Raw genomic sequence first — 18,347 nt, 5'->3', positions numbered from 1 at the left:
CCCACGAGTCAGGGCAATCCCAAGCAGAAGTACAGGCTGCATGGAAAATGGATTGAGAGCAGCCCTGAGGAGAAGGACTTGGGAATGTTGGTTGATGAGAAGCTCAACATGAGCTGGCAATGTGCGCTTGCAGCCCAGGAAGCCAACCATATCCTGGGCTGCACCCAAAGAAGCATGGCCAGCAGGTCGAGGGAAGTGATTCTGCCCCTTCTACTCTGCTCTCGTGAGACCCCAGCTGCAGTACTGCATTCAGGTCTGGGACCCCCAACATAAGAAGGACAGGGAACTGTTGGAGCGGGTCCAGAGGAGGGCCACAAAGATGATCCAAGGGCTGGAGCAACTCTCCTATGAAGACAGGCTGAGAGAGTTGGGCTTTTTCAGTCTGGAGAAGAGAAGGCTCCGGGAAGATCTTCTAGCAGCCTTCCAGTACCTAAAGGGGGCCTACAGGAAAGCTGCAGAGGGACTTTTTACAAGGGCGTGTAGTGACAGGACAAAGGGTAATGGCTTTAAACTGAAAGAGGGGAGATTTAGATTAGATCTAAGGAAGAGATTTTTTACTCTGAGGGTGGTGAGGCACTGGAACAGATTGCCCAGAGAAGTTGTGGATGCCCCATCCCTGGAAGTGTTGAAAGCCAGGCTGGATGCGGCTTTGAGCAACCTAGTCTAGTGGAAGGCGTCCCTGCCCATGGCAGAAGGGTTGGAACTAGATGATCTTTAAGGTCCTTTCCAACCCAAACTGTTCTATGATTCTACAGGCCTGGTATAATTCAATTTTGTACTACTGGTATAGGACAACTTGAGCATTAACACCACAAATATAGAGTATACAGCAGATCTCACTAATTTCATCCAGAGCTATGTGTCTTCACACTTGTGCAGATGATTTTTGAAATGTTTTAAACTAGGTAACCAAAAATCATGTTTTCAATAGTGAATGTCTTGAAACATTGCCAAAATGTTTTATTTTCTTGGTGAAGCATCATATGATGATTAGTAACTACAGGGTGTTGTGTGGTAGGTTGAACAAGGCCTACATTTTCAAAAATTGAGTCTGTTTTGATGTCTCAAACTGGTATGTTTAAGGGATCCAAAGTTAGAAGCCATTTTAAAAATCTTAGCCCAAATTATATCAAAAGAAACTCAACTTCACAAACTTACTAGCGCTCTGCTAGTCCCATGTCGCAGACCTAGGGACTGGAAGGTAAGATCTACCTCAGACAATAGATATTTTTGCGTGGTCTAAATGGAGTAGGTTCTTACTTTTATGCCTGTCAAATTACACTATAATTTGAAAATCAATTATTAAGAAATTCTTTTCCATTTTAAAATTGGCCTTGGGGTTTTTTGAGCTTTATTGCCAAAAATAAGAAAATGAACCTGAAGCACCTCAACTTCACTGCTTAAGAAACTGAATTCAATGAGATTGTCCCAACAATGACATAAGTGACAGGAGCTGCCAACCTGCGTACAGTCTATGTGCTGCTTTCAGCAATACATAGAGTGTAAAGGCTGGCTTGCATTGGGTAATACCTGAAAATGTCAGTTCAAAAAAAATGTTAAGCAGAGTACAGGTTAGTTCTTTATGAACAAGTTCAATATGTGATCAGTACTGTGGAGACATGAGGATGGGCACAGTTCTAAAGCCAGGAGCACTGCAGACTTTCTTGACAGTGATGTGCTGTCTCATGTCCCCTCAGTCACTGCTCATCCAGTAGGGCTCCCCCTATGATGATGTTCTAGCTGCTCTGGCATTTACCGTTCTTAATCACAGGGTTTGTGTGTTCTGCACTTTCTGAGCGCAGGGAGAGGTACTGGGTATTTTTGTCTGATAGCAAACCTTTGTAATGTGGCACTTAATTCACAGTCTGATACAACAGTACAATTCATTTGTTCTAGTTTACAGACTGCAAAATTGCACCTGGGGTGGTTGCTAAGCTCTTCTTGGTACTCTTATATTAACTGGGCTCTTCATATTTGAATTGTAGCTCTGTATTAATAGTTAACTTGTATATACAAGGGCAGTGTTATCAGACGTAAACAGAAAGTCTGAAATTCAAATTCATGATAATTCATGACAGATAGGAAGAGCAGACAATGTAGAAGAATAAAGCTATGTAGTCTATTATTTATGCAATTAGTTCAAGAAATAAAACTTTCATATTTTTTATGCATTAGAAAAAACAAATGCCAAGCCACTGCCAGATCTGTCAATCTTGGTGGATACTTTTGGGGCAGGAAAGATATTCCAGAATCCCACAATGTGAATAAAAGCTAACAGGAGATTGCCTCACGTGATATTTGTGAATAAAATACAAATATGGTATATGCTATTAGAAAAACTGCTCTATCTCCTCTTAGTGAGAAATCAAGTTCCCCTACCCAAGTACTCCATGATATCACACAAATTAAAATAGCCAAAATCACACATTGAGCCATAATATTAGCATCCTAACTTATTCTGGTGATATATTTACGTATTCATAATAATACCAAGTATCGTAATCGTTAGTGGAAAGAAACTTTTCACAGAAAATTTACAGTGTACGGACAACAAGAGAAGGTCAAAGCAATTAACTGAAGAGTAGAGGGCCAAAAAAAGCAGAATAAGGCATGAAAAAATATCATGCATTTAGACCACAGGACGTATTAAAACACCTTGTGTGAACTTTGGGTGAGCCAGTGTTATCCAAAGAGACCAAAGGATGAACCACAGTGGACCATAGATGTCAGAGATCTTTATAGTTGGACAGATCATGTGTTTGCACCTGTCACAGAGCATCTGGGTAGTGTTTTACGGTATGTGGATCATCACATTGCTAATGCCTGTAAGACAATATAATTCCATCAGCAGGAACACATGTTATTTCTCCTTAGTCACTGCTGAGGTCAGAGGCACTCTTAGAACAGGGTGTTGGTTATCTGGTAAAGCTATCCTGGGGGTTTGCACAAGATAGGGTGTTTTAATAGCATGTAGACTGACAAAATGAAGTATCCTTTAAAACTATGTGGCATCTTTAAATTGCATCAACAAATTATATTAATCAAGCCTTGGACTACTGTCAAAATCACCATACACATCTCCTATCTAGCAAACTAGGATTTTCTGCCCTCTTCAGTGGCCACATGGACCTAGACTTTGTGCTTTTAACTCCCTGCCAGAAGTCTGGAATTCAGTAAACTCAAGGGCACAGAAGGTAGAATCGCAGTTTAGCCAGAGCAAGGCTTAGCACTAGGTCAGCGAAGAACCAGCATATGCCTTGCCTTTTGCATTTTGACTCCTCATTTTGTCTGGCCACCATCCAAACAAGATTAGTCTCTCTGCACCCATATGAAGTTCCCTTATTAGCACACTGTATATTTTTATGTATATACTTTCAATGCTATTTCCCCCCAGTTTTCATGATTCTAATACACATGAGAATTAGACACCAGTCTTGTTGGCAGGAGGATTGGCTATTGTCTGGGAAGTCTTGTAAGTTTATGCAGTACGTTTGTGGATATCTGACATCACCTCACAGTTCGGATCAGTACCCCATGGTGTGGATAAATATTCACATTTCAGCACTGATCTGCTGATCTTCACCCATTCAGATCAAATTACAATCTACAAAAAGTGTTATGGTTTGTTTAGCATAAATGTTATAAAAATAATAATAGAAAATAATCAATCTTGTAAGAATGAATCAAAATCTTACCACTAATATGAGCCTCAAAGGTTGCGGCACTACCCTCCAGTGCCACAACACTTTGTAACGGCTGCGTAAATGTTGGTGCTTTCGTCGTCATCTTTACAGGCACTCTGGAAGCAACAAAAACATAATTAGATATCAATGGTGAAATTGCTATTACATGTGCATCTTTCTTGCTAGATTTTAGGGATATTTATAATTATTTTCATAACAATTTACTTTTCCCAGTTTTAGATCACATTGACCTGATGAAATATGAAGACTGTAAGTTTTGACGAAGTTGTACAGCAAATTACTCTTAGGGCACACTTGGCTGAGTTGGATGTGAAACAGCTATATTTAGTGAAGCTGTGATTTGGCATGACAAGTATGCAGCAGGAGACAAAATTCTGCTTGACTCATTGCATGACCTTGTGCAGGTCATTTAGCCTCTATTTGTCCATTAATTTCCTTTACCTAAAGAGAGAATAATCTCCACGTAAAAATTTTTCTGAATTATTCGAAAATGTTTTGTTAGTGGAAAGCATTTGCATTCTCCAATGAGAAGATAAGTAGGTCACTAAGTAGCAACTGGAAAAAATCTTAAAGTCTACAATCTATTTGCCTTTTAATAATTAAAAAAATGCCAGGGGGCTCTCTTTTAAAAGCAGTCTGCGAGTAGTGAATAATTTCATTTTACATAGAAGCATATTGGCATTGAAAATGCAGATAAAATTCTACTCTTTCATAGAGTATCTCAGTGGAATTTTGAGTATGGGAAGACAGTCACCTTCGAAATGTGAGCTAGGATATAAGGTAGCCACTGACACTGATGGTTTGAACAACTGCACACCCATGTGAAATCTGAAAGAAAAATGGTTTGCTTTCTCATCCTATACCACAAGATCCTACTTTGAAATAGCACTCTGCCACTAGGAAAGCTTCTGTATCAAAGTACTTCATTTTTGCATGAACATACTCATCTACTGTTGTTGAACTGTGCAGGTTTTTAAAATGTAGCTAGTATCTTCTTAATAGTATAATATATCTATTAAAGTCACAATTTTTCTCATTAAAAAATTCCCCTGAAAGCATATAATGTATTAATAAACAAGAGTTAACCCTGTAATCTTTTCAATGAGTGAGTCAATCTCGCTCACACATTTAGTGTTGGTTTTTTGTGCCTGATTTTGTGACAGTCCCAGGCTTAACTTAAAAATTAATGAGAAAGTGATGTTTCTTTCACTATGAGCCAAAGTTTTGCTACTTTAAAAGGTTGAAAATTCTTCATGACATGAGTTCCTTCATTGAAATCAGTGCCTGATGACTACACACAATAAGCACATAAGGGCCGAACTGTATATTGTATTGGGATTTTGAGATTTTTTTATTGCTTTTACTGATTATCTGGATACTTGTTCCAGCTTGACAGAAGAACAGTCTGTTATCAAAGATTTTCAGCTTTAAGAGTGGGGGGAAATGAGTTCAAATTAGAAAGAAATGATCAACATTTCATCCTAACACAAAACTAGTTTTCTGAAAGGAAGATGAAGGCAAATTCTGTCACATGTAACTCACTAAGATCTGCTTCATTTATAACTGAAGCTCAGCTAAAATGTAAGGAAATAATCTTCTAACATAACTAAACATTCTGAAAGCTTTTATACATATATACTTATACATATATATGTATGTGTGTGTGTGTGTAATTTCCTGACTCCAGAATAGACTGGAAATCATTTAGTTAGATAAAATTGTCATTGAGTTCACACAAAGTTTATGTATTTCATTGTCTGGGCAAATTGCGGAGATGAAGATCTGATCTTATAAGGCTTTTTGTATAATTAGAATTGAAAGTATGCATCTGAAATGTCATGTTCCAGAAATAACCCTCCCAGCTATGAATGACAGCAGACAAGTGTTCCAGAGCTGCCATGTAATTGATACCTTAGCAGTTGATTCCCTTAAAAAGTCATCAGCGCTTAGCTGATACCATATACATTTTATCAGAGCTATTCTTGGAGCTTCTCAGTTTATCTCTCAGTAGCATAACCTTGAACACTTCCAACAGAAAGGAGTTTTTAAGTTAAGCAGATGTTCCCATCCACTTTTCAAATATTAATTTATACAGTCTTTAACAACAAATATACTGAAAAAACTTCTTGCTGAGTGTTATCAAAATTTACTTCCAGAAATTTTTAGATATAATCTTGCCAGAGGATTTAAGTGCTCCATGGCTATACTCTGAAACCTATATCCCGCTGTAAGCAAATTTATAAATAATAGATCATATCAGGATTATTAAGGACTGATAAAATACTCATTACACTAGCAGAAACATGCTACTAACCTGATCTCTCAAAGTGCCTGTAAGAGTGGGCTAAGCCCAACGAAATCTTCTTGAACGACGTCCTTATCCAGAGTAAGATTTTTTTAGACAATCCCAGCATGAGAATTGTAGAGCCTCTAATCATAAAAACAAAACTACACAGTCTTGACAGTGTAGTTTTGTTTTTTTGCAATCCCTACACCCGAGGCGAGGCGGGGAATGCACGACTGCTCAGAAGTGCTAACATAGTTGTTTTGCTTTATATACCCCAGCTCTGCTGACAGGTCTGCCTCATCGTGTCAGTGCCAGTCCTGATTGGCTTCCTAAAAGAAAGTATCTTGTGAGAGGGGATCTACTCTGTGTAACCATACACCACCTGTTGGTTTGATTGACAACGCTAACTTTGGAAGCACAAAAGGGATTCACTGAGGAAACATCATCTGTTCCAAAGATTTGATTTATAATTCAATTTCATTTATAACGTGCAGTTTACAAGCCATTGCAAATTTCCTAGGTCGTACGCAAAAGACAAGAAAGCAATAAAGAAGCATTTTAGCAGAGACACGGACAAGTCAGAAGTAGTCATATCAGTGAGATTCAGCCTTACTTTCATTATAAAATATCCAAGAAGCTACCAAATGCATCTGTCAATCACCAGACTAAATAAGTAAGCTGAGCTCAGACATGTGGCTGCACATTATTAGAATACACTGTTTAAATTATATTTTCCATAACTTTGAATTCTAAAACTGTATACAGTAATACATAGATCTGGTACTCTGGGATTTTTGGTTTGTTTCCTTCACAATTTTTCTGTTGGCAGTTAAGCTTAACAAACAATAGCATACAAAGTGCAGAAATATAAATTCTGTGAAAGTAAATTAACATAGACAACTACTGTGATTTCTAAAAAAGCAGATTTTAAGTGTAATGCCTTTTTTCTAGATCTGTGGAGACCTTGTGCAGACCACAGAGTTAATCATCCATGGAATAACACGTTAGTTTGTGAACTTCTGCTAACCTAGCTTCGTCAGTCTATGCAGCTAATTGTACCATTAGATTCGCTGCCTCCTAAACAGAGGTCAGAGTTATAGGACTATTTTCGTCTGTAGCTGGAATAGGAGGTGTTTTCCCACAACTCCATGTTTGCCTGTTTCCATTGTTGCCTTTTTAGTCAAAAATCACTCTCCTTCCTTATGAGGTGGAATATATATAACGCATCTCCAGCAAACTCTTTGAACACATAACTGGCTTGGAAGACTACTCGTGCTTAAAGTCAAGCATGTGCTTAGCTGTTTTGGTAAACGGAGGACTTCAGTCTGCTGTTACCAAGATCTACATTGATTGAAATCTCTCAGAGGATACCTAAAGAGCTAAGCACAGGCTGGAGTTTTGTATGATCAGCTACTTTTGTGTTTGAAGACAACCTGAAGGAAACCTCCAGCAGAGGCTCCAGAAAATGCCAAGGAGAGAGAATACCATCTCTATGACTCTTACAAGGGGTATTATACTATAGTTTGCACATCTGAAAGAAACAAGAATGGATATATTGTTGTGATCTCATAAAATAACTTCAGAAATTTGATCTGCCCTTTAATTTATCCATCCTATAAAGTGTCAACTTTACGGCATGCAGCAGTGACAACAGCAACAGAGACTGGAGGAACAGTCTCTGCACTGGTACTATCTGGACTCACAGAGGTTGAAAGTCACAGAACTACGGCTCATTTTTAACTTCACGTTGCAAAAAGATGTCAAAGAGACTAATCTTTCTGTATGACTTAGTATGATAACAAATGCAAGTCTACGCATTAGTGGGGACGATAAGTTGTCTTGTACTACAAGACAGAAAACGCCCAAAGAAATCTGTGTAAAGGATATCTAAATTCTGATTCTAAATAGCGACTCACTAAAGTAGCAGATGGCCATTTTTCTCTGTAGTTGTATACTTAAATATTCAATGAAAAATCAAACTTGGATAAAGGACACAGGCTAGTATCTGCAAACTTAATAAATGCAGTCAGCTTTTTGATTGTTTATTTCACCTAGATGTCATCATTAAGTTTATGACCATGTGATAATTTCTAAATGACAGTAATGTGCAAACTGTCACTTTTGAAGTTATGAGATGGCCAGAAGTTTAAATTTTTCTATTTCAATCAAGTCAACAACAATTGATTATAATAATAGAAAGTTGTAAGGAAAAAATTTGCTGCATTCAAATGCATAAACAAAATATATTGTATTTTTAAAATAAGTTCCTTCCCTTTTTTTTTTTTTTTGGAAGCATTACATTTGCTTTTGATCACTGTTAAGTCTATTTCCATTCCAACAAAAGTTTGTACCTTCTCAACTTTTTACTTTTCCTGGTGAATTCAGAAATGAAACTGAACAGTGAAATATTTCTCTCATGCTCTCAAGGAAATATAAATTATTTACATTTCATGTGTTCTGTTAGCAGAATGACTGTCAGTCCAGTGTGATTTCTGCATGTTTAGTGTCACATAGTATATCCACAATAAAAAGCAGGAGGACTTCAGTCTTACTATTGTCCCGCAAAAATACTGCTGGTAAAAACGACACTATTTCTTTGCTCTAGGATCAAACAAAAGTCAGATCCAGACAACGACAAAGATATTTTTTTCAGGTGGACATACAAATTGCGGAATGTTACAAAACTCCAGCATTTGCTTCAGTCTGCTACTGTTTTAAGTATAAACTATATATTGCCAATATTACTATACTATACATATTACATTGTAGGCCAAAAATCCATTTAAGAAATAGCAGGTAATCTTCAACACAATGAAACGTTGTGATGTGGATACCAGCAACCTCTTTGTATGTGATTCACTTTGATTAGTTTTAATAATCCTACTGACTTAATGAGTGGAGCTGTACAAAAGGAATGATTACTTTAGTAGGCCCACATGAAGATGCCTTTAAAGCTGAAGACTCTGGCCAGAATTTAAATACAAATTTATTCTTTCTTGAACACTGAAACCTTCTAAATGACACTTAGGTGCCTAACTTTTCAATGTGCTTTTTTGAAGTGGAATTTCCTAATTTGTTTGTTTGTTGGTTTTTTTTTTTTAAATCGCAACCTTTCCTTTTCTTTATTATCTGTCAAATATTATGTGCTGTAGCTGCACAGCCAATATAGCATAAACTGCTTTCTTTCCTAGTCACTTAATCTGTCTACACACGCTAATTTGCAAACTGCATAAAAAACCCCGGTATCTTTCCCATTTCCTTCTCTACTTCTATTTTCTCTCACTCTCTTCATTCTTTGTCCTGTTCTTTCCAATACAATGACTGTTATAGCTCCTTTTATATGCTATTTTCATTTAATTCTGCCTCCCAACCAAATGTGTAGAACCAAGGGAGTAATGAAATAATTCATTTGGTCAGTTTAAATAAAACTTCTCACCAATAAGATCTGTCCTAAATCCTTATAAAACCAAGAAAACACAACCCAGAATGTATTTAGATACTATATCCTTGCTGAATTTTCAGTTTTATAAAGTCTACATTTGGAAAAAACTTTTGCTTTCCCTCCTCCCACCCACCTTCTTTCTTTAAACTTAGAAATAACTCAAAAATTATCTTAACTGTTAAACCATTAAATCCTGACCTGAAATCAAAATGCATTTCCACAACCTTCATCGATTCCCCTTCCTCTGCAAACGCTACAAACAGTACTTTGTAACGACACCTTTAGAATCTTAAGTAAAGGCTATAAAACGCATTATATTTACAAGAATATTCATGTTTGTGTGCTGCAGTTGGCTTCTGAAAAGCATTTTCAAATGCTAATGTCTCTTATCTAAGCTATTGCAGCTGATTACGCAAGATATATTAATCTTTTTCAACACAAACTAAAACTTTTTTGCAGAAAATTGTTTTACTTGCTACTGAAGAAGGCACCGTCAGTTACTCCCAAAGCAGGAAAGATAACGAAGGTATTTCACATGTGAACAACTTACTGGGAACTGTGACTAGATTTGGATGGGTATGGAATAGTTGTCAGGGTCCATATTCACTACCTTCATGTTATCAGATGTTGTTCATATCATCATCTTGGAAATATCTAAGGAGGAGATTTACAGACATCACTTTTCCCATGTTTTCCTTGTATTTTATTTCTTTATATGTCATTTCCATACATTTACGTATGCAGAAGAAGGAAAGAATAAAAACATTACTTACTCAGCACCTCACCTTTGAAAGCAAGGCTCTACTAACAAAACCTGAGATCCTGAATAAAGGACATATTTACTAACTGTTCCATTTCCTTCCACAAAACAATAAATAAAATCATAATACTGGGGTCAAATTTGAACTAACATAGCAATCGTCCTTAGAACTTAATAGATACATATATGCTGTCAAATTTTGCAGACCTCTTAACAAATTCATCAGCATCTATGATTTATAAAATGAAAAGAAACAAATACACTTACCATGTTTCATAACAGATTCATTGCCTGGGAACACTTGGAGCAACAGCTGGGTTCTTCATTGGCAAAAAAAAAATGCTGGGATTTTTGTTTATAAACACCACTTTCTACTATTCTGTAAGAAAACCATAGGTAAGAACAGATTTATAGATTTCTATTTTGCCTCATTAATTATTTAGAAAAGTGTTAACTTTTTTTTTTTAAGTAAAGTCTTGTTTTGTGAATCAAGGCAAAAAAAAAGCCCACATCAAATACTAAGGTTCAAGTTGTTCTTACGGGCTGACAATCAAGAAGAAAAGCAAGCCTTAAATTTGCTGAGGAATCAAGATCAGCAGGTACTGAATTATACACTTTCGTTTTTATAGAATGGATTTTTATATAGGAAAACTTATATGCCACACTTACAGATTCCAGTGACAAAAGAACATATATTTTAGGATTTATTTTTTTGGGGGGGATATCTGATATGTACCTTGTCAGTTCTCTGACTGTAACTGCAGTTAGAAACACAGTATTTTCTGTGAAATCTTTAAATCTAATCAATGTTTGCAAAAGATGGGCCTAGTGGGAAAAAAGGTAATTGTATGGGATCTACAAGATGTTTGATATTTATTTCCATTCCATTTTGGAAAAAAAATGTTTGTGAGAGATACAGGGTAAATAAGCAGAGCTAGAACCTCAGTCCTCAGCTACTATATACAGCCTTGTGACTCTCCTGTGGGCAGGACGCCACTGACATTTCCATAACGTCAAGCAAGTGATTTATGTGATCAGGTGAAGACATGTACACGATATTTTTTCCACCTAATTTCCTCTCTATGCCTGTGCTTTAATTTGGAAATAAATTTAAGTTTCTACCAGCCAATCTGCATCTTGTTGGAGACAAATATTTGACACATGATTTAAGCAACTCTCAAAAATGTTATTTCAGTCCCAGTTTTGCACAAATGACATCTACCTGGATGAAACACAAATCTGCTGCACTGCTTAAACCCCTACCTGATCTCTGTGAGAAGTGTGAGTGCATTGCTGTGGTATACAAATCCAGTGTAGGACTAATCAATGTTTATATAAAGAACGACAAAACGTTGCGCAATAGGCAGTTGCACATACACATGTACCTGTGGTATTGGCCAAGTCATACGCAGTACACTGAAGCAGAAGTCTAAGTAGCGTGAATCGTTTGCTAGGTAGGACTTTGACAAGCTGAATCAGTAGGATCAAGCTGAAGAATAGTTATTCCCAAGTCTAACTAGATGTTCTGTTGGTTATTGTGCCAAACAGCCACCGAAAAGGAGCGTTTTCTGAACTACTTTTTTCAATGCTGCAAATGGATGACACTGTGAAAGTCCTCCTCTTTCTCTGCAAGGAGCTTTGCAGTGAAATGAAAAAGACACCTAGACTCTGAATTCAAGAGATGGAGACAAAAATTTCATCAAGCTAACGACTGTCCTACAATCCAAAAGATTCCATTTCACTCCAGATTTTCTTTATACTCTGAATGGACACTGTGGTTCTTGAGGAATCTTATCATTGGGAAGTCCTTGACTAAACTAAGGATGTCCTTTGAAACTAATGTGGGTATCACTTCATAGTCCACTCCTTTGGACTATAATGACATGAATCAACTGGAGACAGACTGCTTTGTCACAGTAATCTAGTCCTGAAAGCTGAAGCAATATAGCGGAAAACTTCTCCATTATGCTGCCTTAAAGAGACTCTCTCTTCCCTGAAGACATTCTTGGTACTAAGCATGCATTAGACAAGTTTTGCTATTATTAGTAACCACTGCTTTTGGTGCTCAGCCTCCTCAAAATGTCTCAAAGTTGTTAGAAATAAGCTAATGAACACTGTATTTCATAATCTGGAGAATTCTGCAGTCATAAACTCATTTTGTTTTAATCTGTATTTGTTTTGTATCTGAATTCTCTGTATAAGCTAATGTGAAGAACTACTGATGCAATTTATGGCATTGATGGAATTTGGAGAAGATGGGTACTGATGAATCACCAAGGAGATGTGTAATTTTAAAGCTTAATGTATCTTTTTCCTCATCATCTTTTTCTTTTAGATTTGTCCAAAAATCAGAGTAAGACTACAAGAAATTAGAAATCACTGTATAATAAATACTGTGCACAGGTGAATTTTATTAATGATTTATTTATAAAGAAATCAAATACAAATTGTAATCTAGATATAAACTGAACAGCAGTCAAAGATTCATCATCTCCTCATCTATGGTCAAAGTCTACTAACGGACACAGCAAACAACATGAACACCTCATGAATCAGGCATATGGCAATTCAGTCCATCTTCTGATCCTTTACAGCAGGCAGGAGAACAGGATCATGTTCCAAATTGAAGCTAATCTCTTGTGGCCTCTCAAGTTCAAGATACACTCCTTGAAGCCAGAGTTTCTCTTTAAACCTGTTTTAAAAAAGGTCAATTAATATCGCCTATATTTTTAATGGTGGCAGCTGCAATATTCTCTTTCATAAGTAACACCGTGGTGGTTGGCATAGACTATTCTCTGTGGTCTTGACACAATACGAGATTAGAGGTGAAATAAAGACTGATTCCAGACAGAACATAAAATATCCTAAAACTCATCTTACTGACAATAACAAATAACCAGAGGGCATTTTAGTTATTAAGAACAGAAGAGACAAGAAAAATGAGAAGATATTTGACCTTTCTGTATGGTCTATATGTTTTAATCACACTGAATTCTCTATGCACCCTAAGTAAAATTAACACGATCTTGCGTTTGATTTTTTGCTTTGGACTATCTGCCATCTCACAAAAATACAGAAAAAATGAAAAAAAATATATGAGATCAATGCTTAATCAGCTGGATATGAAGGAAAGTGTGCAGGTAGCTTGTGATGAACTGAGAACTTCTTTTCACAGAATCACAGAATGTTAGCAATTGGAAGGGACCTCAAAGGATCATCTAGTCCAATCCCCCTGCCGGAGCAGGACCACCTACATCAGATCACACAAGAACACGTCCAGGCGGGTTTTGAACATCTCCAGAGAAGGAGACTCCACAACCTCTCTGGGCAGCCTGTTCCAGTGTTCTGTTACCCTTACTGGGAAGAAGTTCTTCCTCTTGTTTAAGTGGAACTTCCTATGTTCCAGCTTATATCCATTTCCCCTTGTCCTATCATTGGATGCCACTGAGAAGAGCCTGGCTCCATCCTCATGACGGTCACCCTTTACATATTTATAAACATTAATGAGGTCTCCCCTCAGTCTCCTCTTCTCCAAGCTAAAGAGACTCAGCTCCCTCAGCCTTTCCTCATAAGGGAGATGCTCCACAACCTTAATTATCTTTGTGGCCCTGTGCTGGACTCTCTCAAGCAGTTCCTTGTCCTTCTTGAACTGAGGGGCCCAGAACTGGACACAATATTCCAGATGCGGCCTCACCAGGGCAGAGTAGAGGGGGAGGATAACCTCTCTCGACCTACTAACCATACCCCTTCTGATACACCCCAGGATGCCATTGGCCTTCTTGGCCACAAGGGCACATTGCTGGCTCATGGTCATGGTCATCCTGCTGTCCACCAGGACCCCCAGGTCCCTTTTTCCTGTGCTGTTCCCAACAGTTCAATCCCCTTTCGAATCAACATATGCAATAATTTTCTTTTCATTTTACATGTTGCTCTACCTCTAGATAGACAAACCTCAGGAACTTAAAGACAAAAGAATACTGCTCTTTCTTTTTTCTATAGCTTTTTGCCATCAAATTCACTATGTATGAAAAATTCAGAAAATATTCAGACACTTTTAGGGCAACAAACACATTTTTATGTGACCAGTGTAAAGTTAACACTTTGAGCAGACTGTGAAAGACTAGCCTGTCAGCAGTCCCACAGATTCTCAACCACTTTCCCAGGTCACATTAACCATCACTTCTTTAAAGCCATGAAATTCCTGGAGTCTTTCCCATCACATTGTTCCACTTTCCTTCTAGAAAGCAAGTTATTTTACTGCATCATCATGAAATCAGCTTTTCACCATAAAACAGTCTTACCCATTTCAGAGTTGTGTAATAAACATTATCAATAGAATTGTTCAGGTATTTTATGTTTCCTAACTCCCACCTACATCCCTATGTTACCTCATCTTATCTGATGTTTTCAGTGAAACAGTGAACTAATAGTACAGTAAATCAGATTATTAACGGCCACAGGGTATAAAAACTCCTTCATTCCTGAATACATTACTCCAAAGACAGGCAGTTCTAGCACCACAAACTACAGTAGACTATCAGAGCCTAAATTCAGGAGGCAAGATTTAACCCGGTGCAGGAAGTCACCACAAGGACTATTGAGACTTCATGTATCTCATTTAATCTTCTGAAATTGCACAGTGGGAAGTTTTGTAATCTTTCATCAACTAACAAACAATGACTGTTCCTGTGCTATTAGGACTGCTACTTATTCTTCTAAATAAGATGTTTACCTAGTAGAAACCCTTGTTTACATATGCTGTTACTGAAACATCATGTTCATGTAGGTGTATCAATTTGAACTCTGGAACATTTTTTATCATTGAGCTGTTCAATCTTACATTAATACCTAGATTAAGATACCTAGATTTAAAAAAAAAATATTCACTAAACTAAATGCCTTATTGCATAAACTCTATTTTCTATTGTATTACAAGCTCTTTCGTCTAATAGAATTGCATATCTTCTGATGAAGAATTAAGTGTAAAAGGCAGTCACACATTATGCACTTCATTTACATTATGCAAAAATTCACAGGATTAGGAAGTGTTTGATGTGTGCTTTGTAAATTAGGTTCCTTACAGCTATTGGAGTATTACGAAACGTAGCACAGAGTAAGCTGCAAGTTACCTTACTGGGAAATGTTTAGCCACTGGCCTTCGATCTCGCACACAATGTGTGTTGTGGGCTTGTACCAGCTCAGTTGTGACGTTCACTTCTGAAAAGTATCCATCTTCCCATTCTGATTCAGCCTGAGTTACAGTGGAAATTTCTGAGCTTTTCTTCTTCTCTGAAACAAAACACGTACATTAGTAAGTGGAAACGAGGTGCTTATTTAGTATGGCAACAACATGCCTAGAGGCATGCAGCTGGCAGAATGAATCACCTATCACTGTAACGAAAGCAGAACAGTGCGCCTTTCCAATTTCATTGCTGGCAACACAGATATATTCCCCAGTATCAGCAAGAACTACGTTTCTTTTTAAAAGGTAATAGGTATCTCCCAATTTCTCAGTCTGCAAAACAACAGAATGCACATAGTAGATTATTAGTAGCACAGAGCAAAATATATTATCTTTCTGCTGAGAAATATTTCAAGAATATTAGAACATACACTGATGTCGCCAGATACCACTTGAATATCATCCTTCAGCCAGAAGACATGTGGTTTGGGCTTTCCATGTATAGTGCAATGCAGGATTAAATCTTCACCTTCTTGTAGAGTTGTATGTCCAAATTTTTGTATGAAGTTTGGCTGTTTTCCTTGTACTAAAAAAAAAAAATATATTTTCTGTATTTTAAAAGGCACAACTAAAGCAACTGAAGAAAAAAATCAGTTCTCCTAGTTATAAGTTCACCACATTGCATGACTAAGAGAACCTTTATTAATGCCTGGAAATCAGGACAACTTGTTTGCAAGACAGTTAGTAGGCAGACATCATTTATCTATATAATATAAAGTTTGTTGAAACACATGGATGTTAAGCACTCAATAATTTCATGCATTGGCATAGTAATGTTAGTTCCATGGTAATGCTGAAGAATCATGTCCTTTGTGTAGGTAGTAGGAAAGTCTATGTGGATTATTGTGTTTCAGTCAAGGCGAAAGAGTAAATATTCCACACAAATTTAAAATGGCAAAGGCAAGAGAACAAACTTTTGCATTTAGTGCATTGTTGTACATCACGCTCTTTCTTCACCTTTTTTTCCTATTCTTCTAGTCAAAAAAATGTTACGGAAAAAATAAAAAAAAAGATTGATCTATATTTGCAACAATGGTGAAAGCCAGTATGTGGCCTCTGTACCACTTTGATCAAGATGATTGTTTTGGCCATCATTAACACTGAAACTATGTACTATCAGATCATCCAGTATAAATCTGATTTACATCAAGGGTGGGCAAATAATTGCATTTCTATTGCAATAACCAGAGCACATGAGATTGAGTTTGTGCTGGCTTCATGCCAACTGTGGGAGGACAGGCGAAACCTCATGCCTGGCTAATACAAATTAACCCATCAAAATTGTCTGAAGAAATTTCAGTCATCAGCATCAGTTTGTAGTGAATCAAATCATTGCTTGATGTGACATATGATGTAACAAGCTGTAAAAGCTGGATTTACCGGACTACTGTACTACTACCTCCAGGGCCACAGTAAAAAAGATGACGACATCAGAACTCAGACTAAGTATTCTTGACACAGGGAATCCAAAGCAGCAGACTTTAACACACAGAAGCACACACGAAGACATATACTACAACAAAAATGAATATTTTGCATTCCTATCACATAAAGAATGTCTGCTTGTTCCTCTCTTCTCTAAATTGTACTATGTGTCCATAACATTTAACAAAAGTAATCACTGGCCTTCTCAGAAACCAAAAGTTACTGAAACATGTGATAAACAACAGAGCTTGAAACTGCTCTCAACTATGCCAGCATTACTCCACTGTTTTAGGATAAAAATTTTTTCTTTATGCTATTACGAAGCAAAAATCTTATCTCACAAAGGTGCCCAGCAAATTCTAAACCCAAATATATTGAGCCCATGCCTATTTTTTGCCAAATGTGGGACTGTCAGCATAGTGAGGTAGACATTTTCACCCACTGTATTAATAAATCCACTGCTTAGGTGAGCTCTTACTTGCAATAAGCTTTCAAACTTCGCTGCTTTTACATTCTTCCCGTGTACTGTAGGACTGAGGCCACAATATAGAGCAGAAATATATGAGTCTTACACTCTCATACTCTTGCTAACCTGAGGACTGTGTTAGCCAGTCCTAGCAGCTTGAAGAACTCAGTTCTTAGTTGTTGAAAGTTAGCATGCACAAGCTGCCACCACCATTGCTTTGCATGCACTTAAGGCACAGAAATTTGGGATCTGCAGCTTCACTTCAAGCAAGAGAACTGAGCTTACACTCTTGCCTCCTCTTGCAAGCAGCTGGCTATAAGTCATAAACAGTGCATGATTAGCTTGTATCCCAGTGGAAAATGTTAAGTGGGCATCAGCCACTCCTTGTGATACTTTTGGCTTGATTCCATTACTTGCACGGTTTGTATTACCTTGGAAAGTCAGGCTGCATTCATACCAGGATGGGTTTTACCATTAAAAAAACAGTTCATCTGAGTGAAGTCGTGATAATGTTCAGACTCTATCTTGTTTTTATATTACTAAGTCAGTAGAACATAAAACCTGAAATGACCAGGTTCTAGAGAGCAAAGTATGTGCAAAGAAAACAATGAAGTGACAGTTACTACACCTCTTTAAAGCACAGACTAGAACTCAACAGAGAAACAAAGTCTGCTGTAGAAGAGTTCATCCTCTGACAACAATCTTCAAAATAGAATGAATGGTTATATTTCACCAATGGCTTTCCCATGATATCATAATGAAATGTCAGAATAAGCTAGAGACAACTTGTCAAATTAAAATTATTTCTTGGCTGGACATTCCATAAGCCACAAAAGTTAGAAGGAATAGGTCTTTTTTCCTGCATTGTGAAGGGAAAACATTTCTGGTAGCCAGTGGTACTGATATTCCACTGTGATGGCTTCAGATAAGAAGTCTGACAAATATTATGTAAGTTATCTGCAGGAACCAGTAGAGTTTTGCTGCTAACTAGGGAAACAGGAAGGAAAACTCAGCTGTCTGA

The 18,347-nt window shown here is 37.2% G+C and overlaps 2 protein-coding genes across 2 annotated transcripts in view; both read right to left on the bottom strand.

Annotated features, from left to right (window-relative positions):
- The window catches only part of LOC104379289 (titin-like), a 129,879-nt gene extending 126,093 nt beyond the window's left edge, over positions 1-3,786 (bottom strand). The window contains 1 exon segment of the mRNA XM_086615890.1: positions 3,696-3,786. Within this exon segment, the coding sequence (XP_086472016.1) occupies positions 3,696-3,786 (91 nt within the window).
- Positions 3,787-12,761: 8,975 nt separating this feature from the next.
- The window catches only part of CCDC141 (coiled-coil domain containing 141), a 106,094-nt gene continuing 100,508 nt past the window's right edge, over positions 12,762-18,347 (bottom strand). Inside the window, exons 27-30 of the mRNA XM_086615889.1 lie at positions 15,807-15,961; positions 15,579-15,708; positions 15,323-15,482; positions 12,762-12,885 (exon numbers count right to left, since the gene is read on the bottom strand). Of these exons, the coding sequence (XP_086472015.1) occupies positions 12,762-12,885; positions 15,323-15,482; positions 15,579-15,708; positions 15,807-15,961 (569 nt within the window). The remainder of the gene's footprint in view (positions 12,886-15,322; positions 15,483-15,578; positions 15,709-15,806; positions 15,962-18,347) is intronic.

This window comes from Tauraco erythrolophus, chromosome 8 (genome assembly GCF_009769465.1).
Source record: "Tauraco erythrolophus isolate bTauEry1 chromosome 8, bTauEry1.pri, whole genome shotgun sequence".
NCBI lineage: Eukaryota > Metazoa > Chordata > Aves > Musophagiformes > Musophagidae > Tauraco > Tauraco erythrolophus.
Note: the sequence above shows the minus strand (reverse complement) of the source record. Positions and strands in the feature narration are given on the sequence as shown.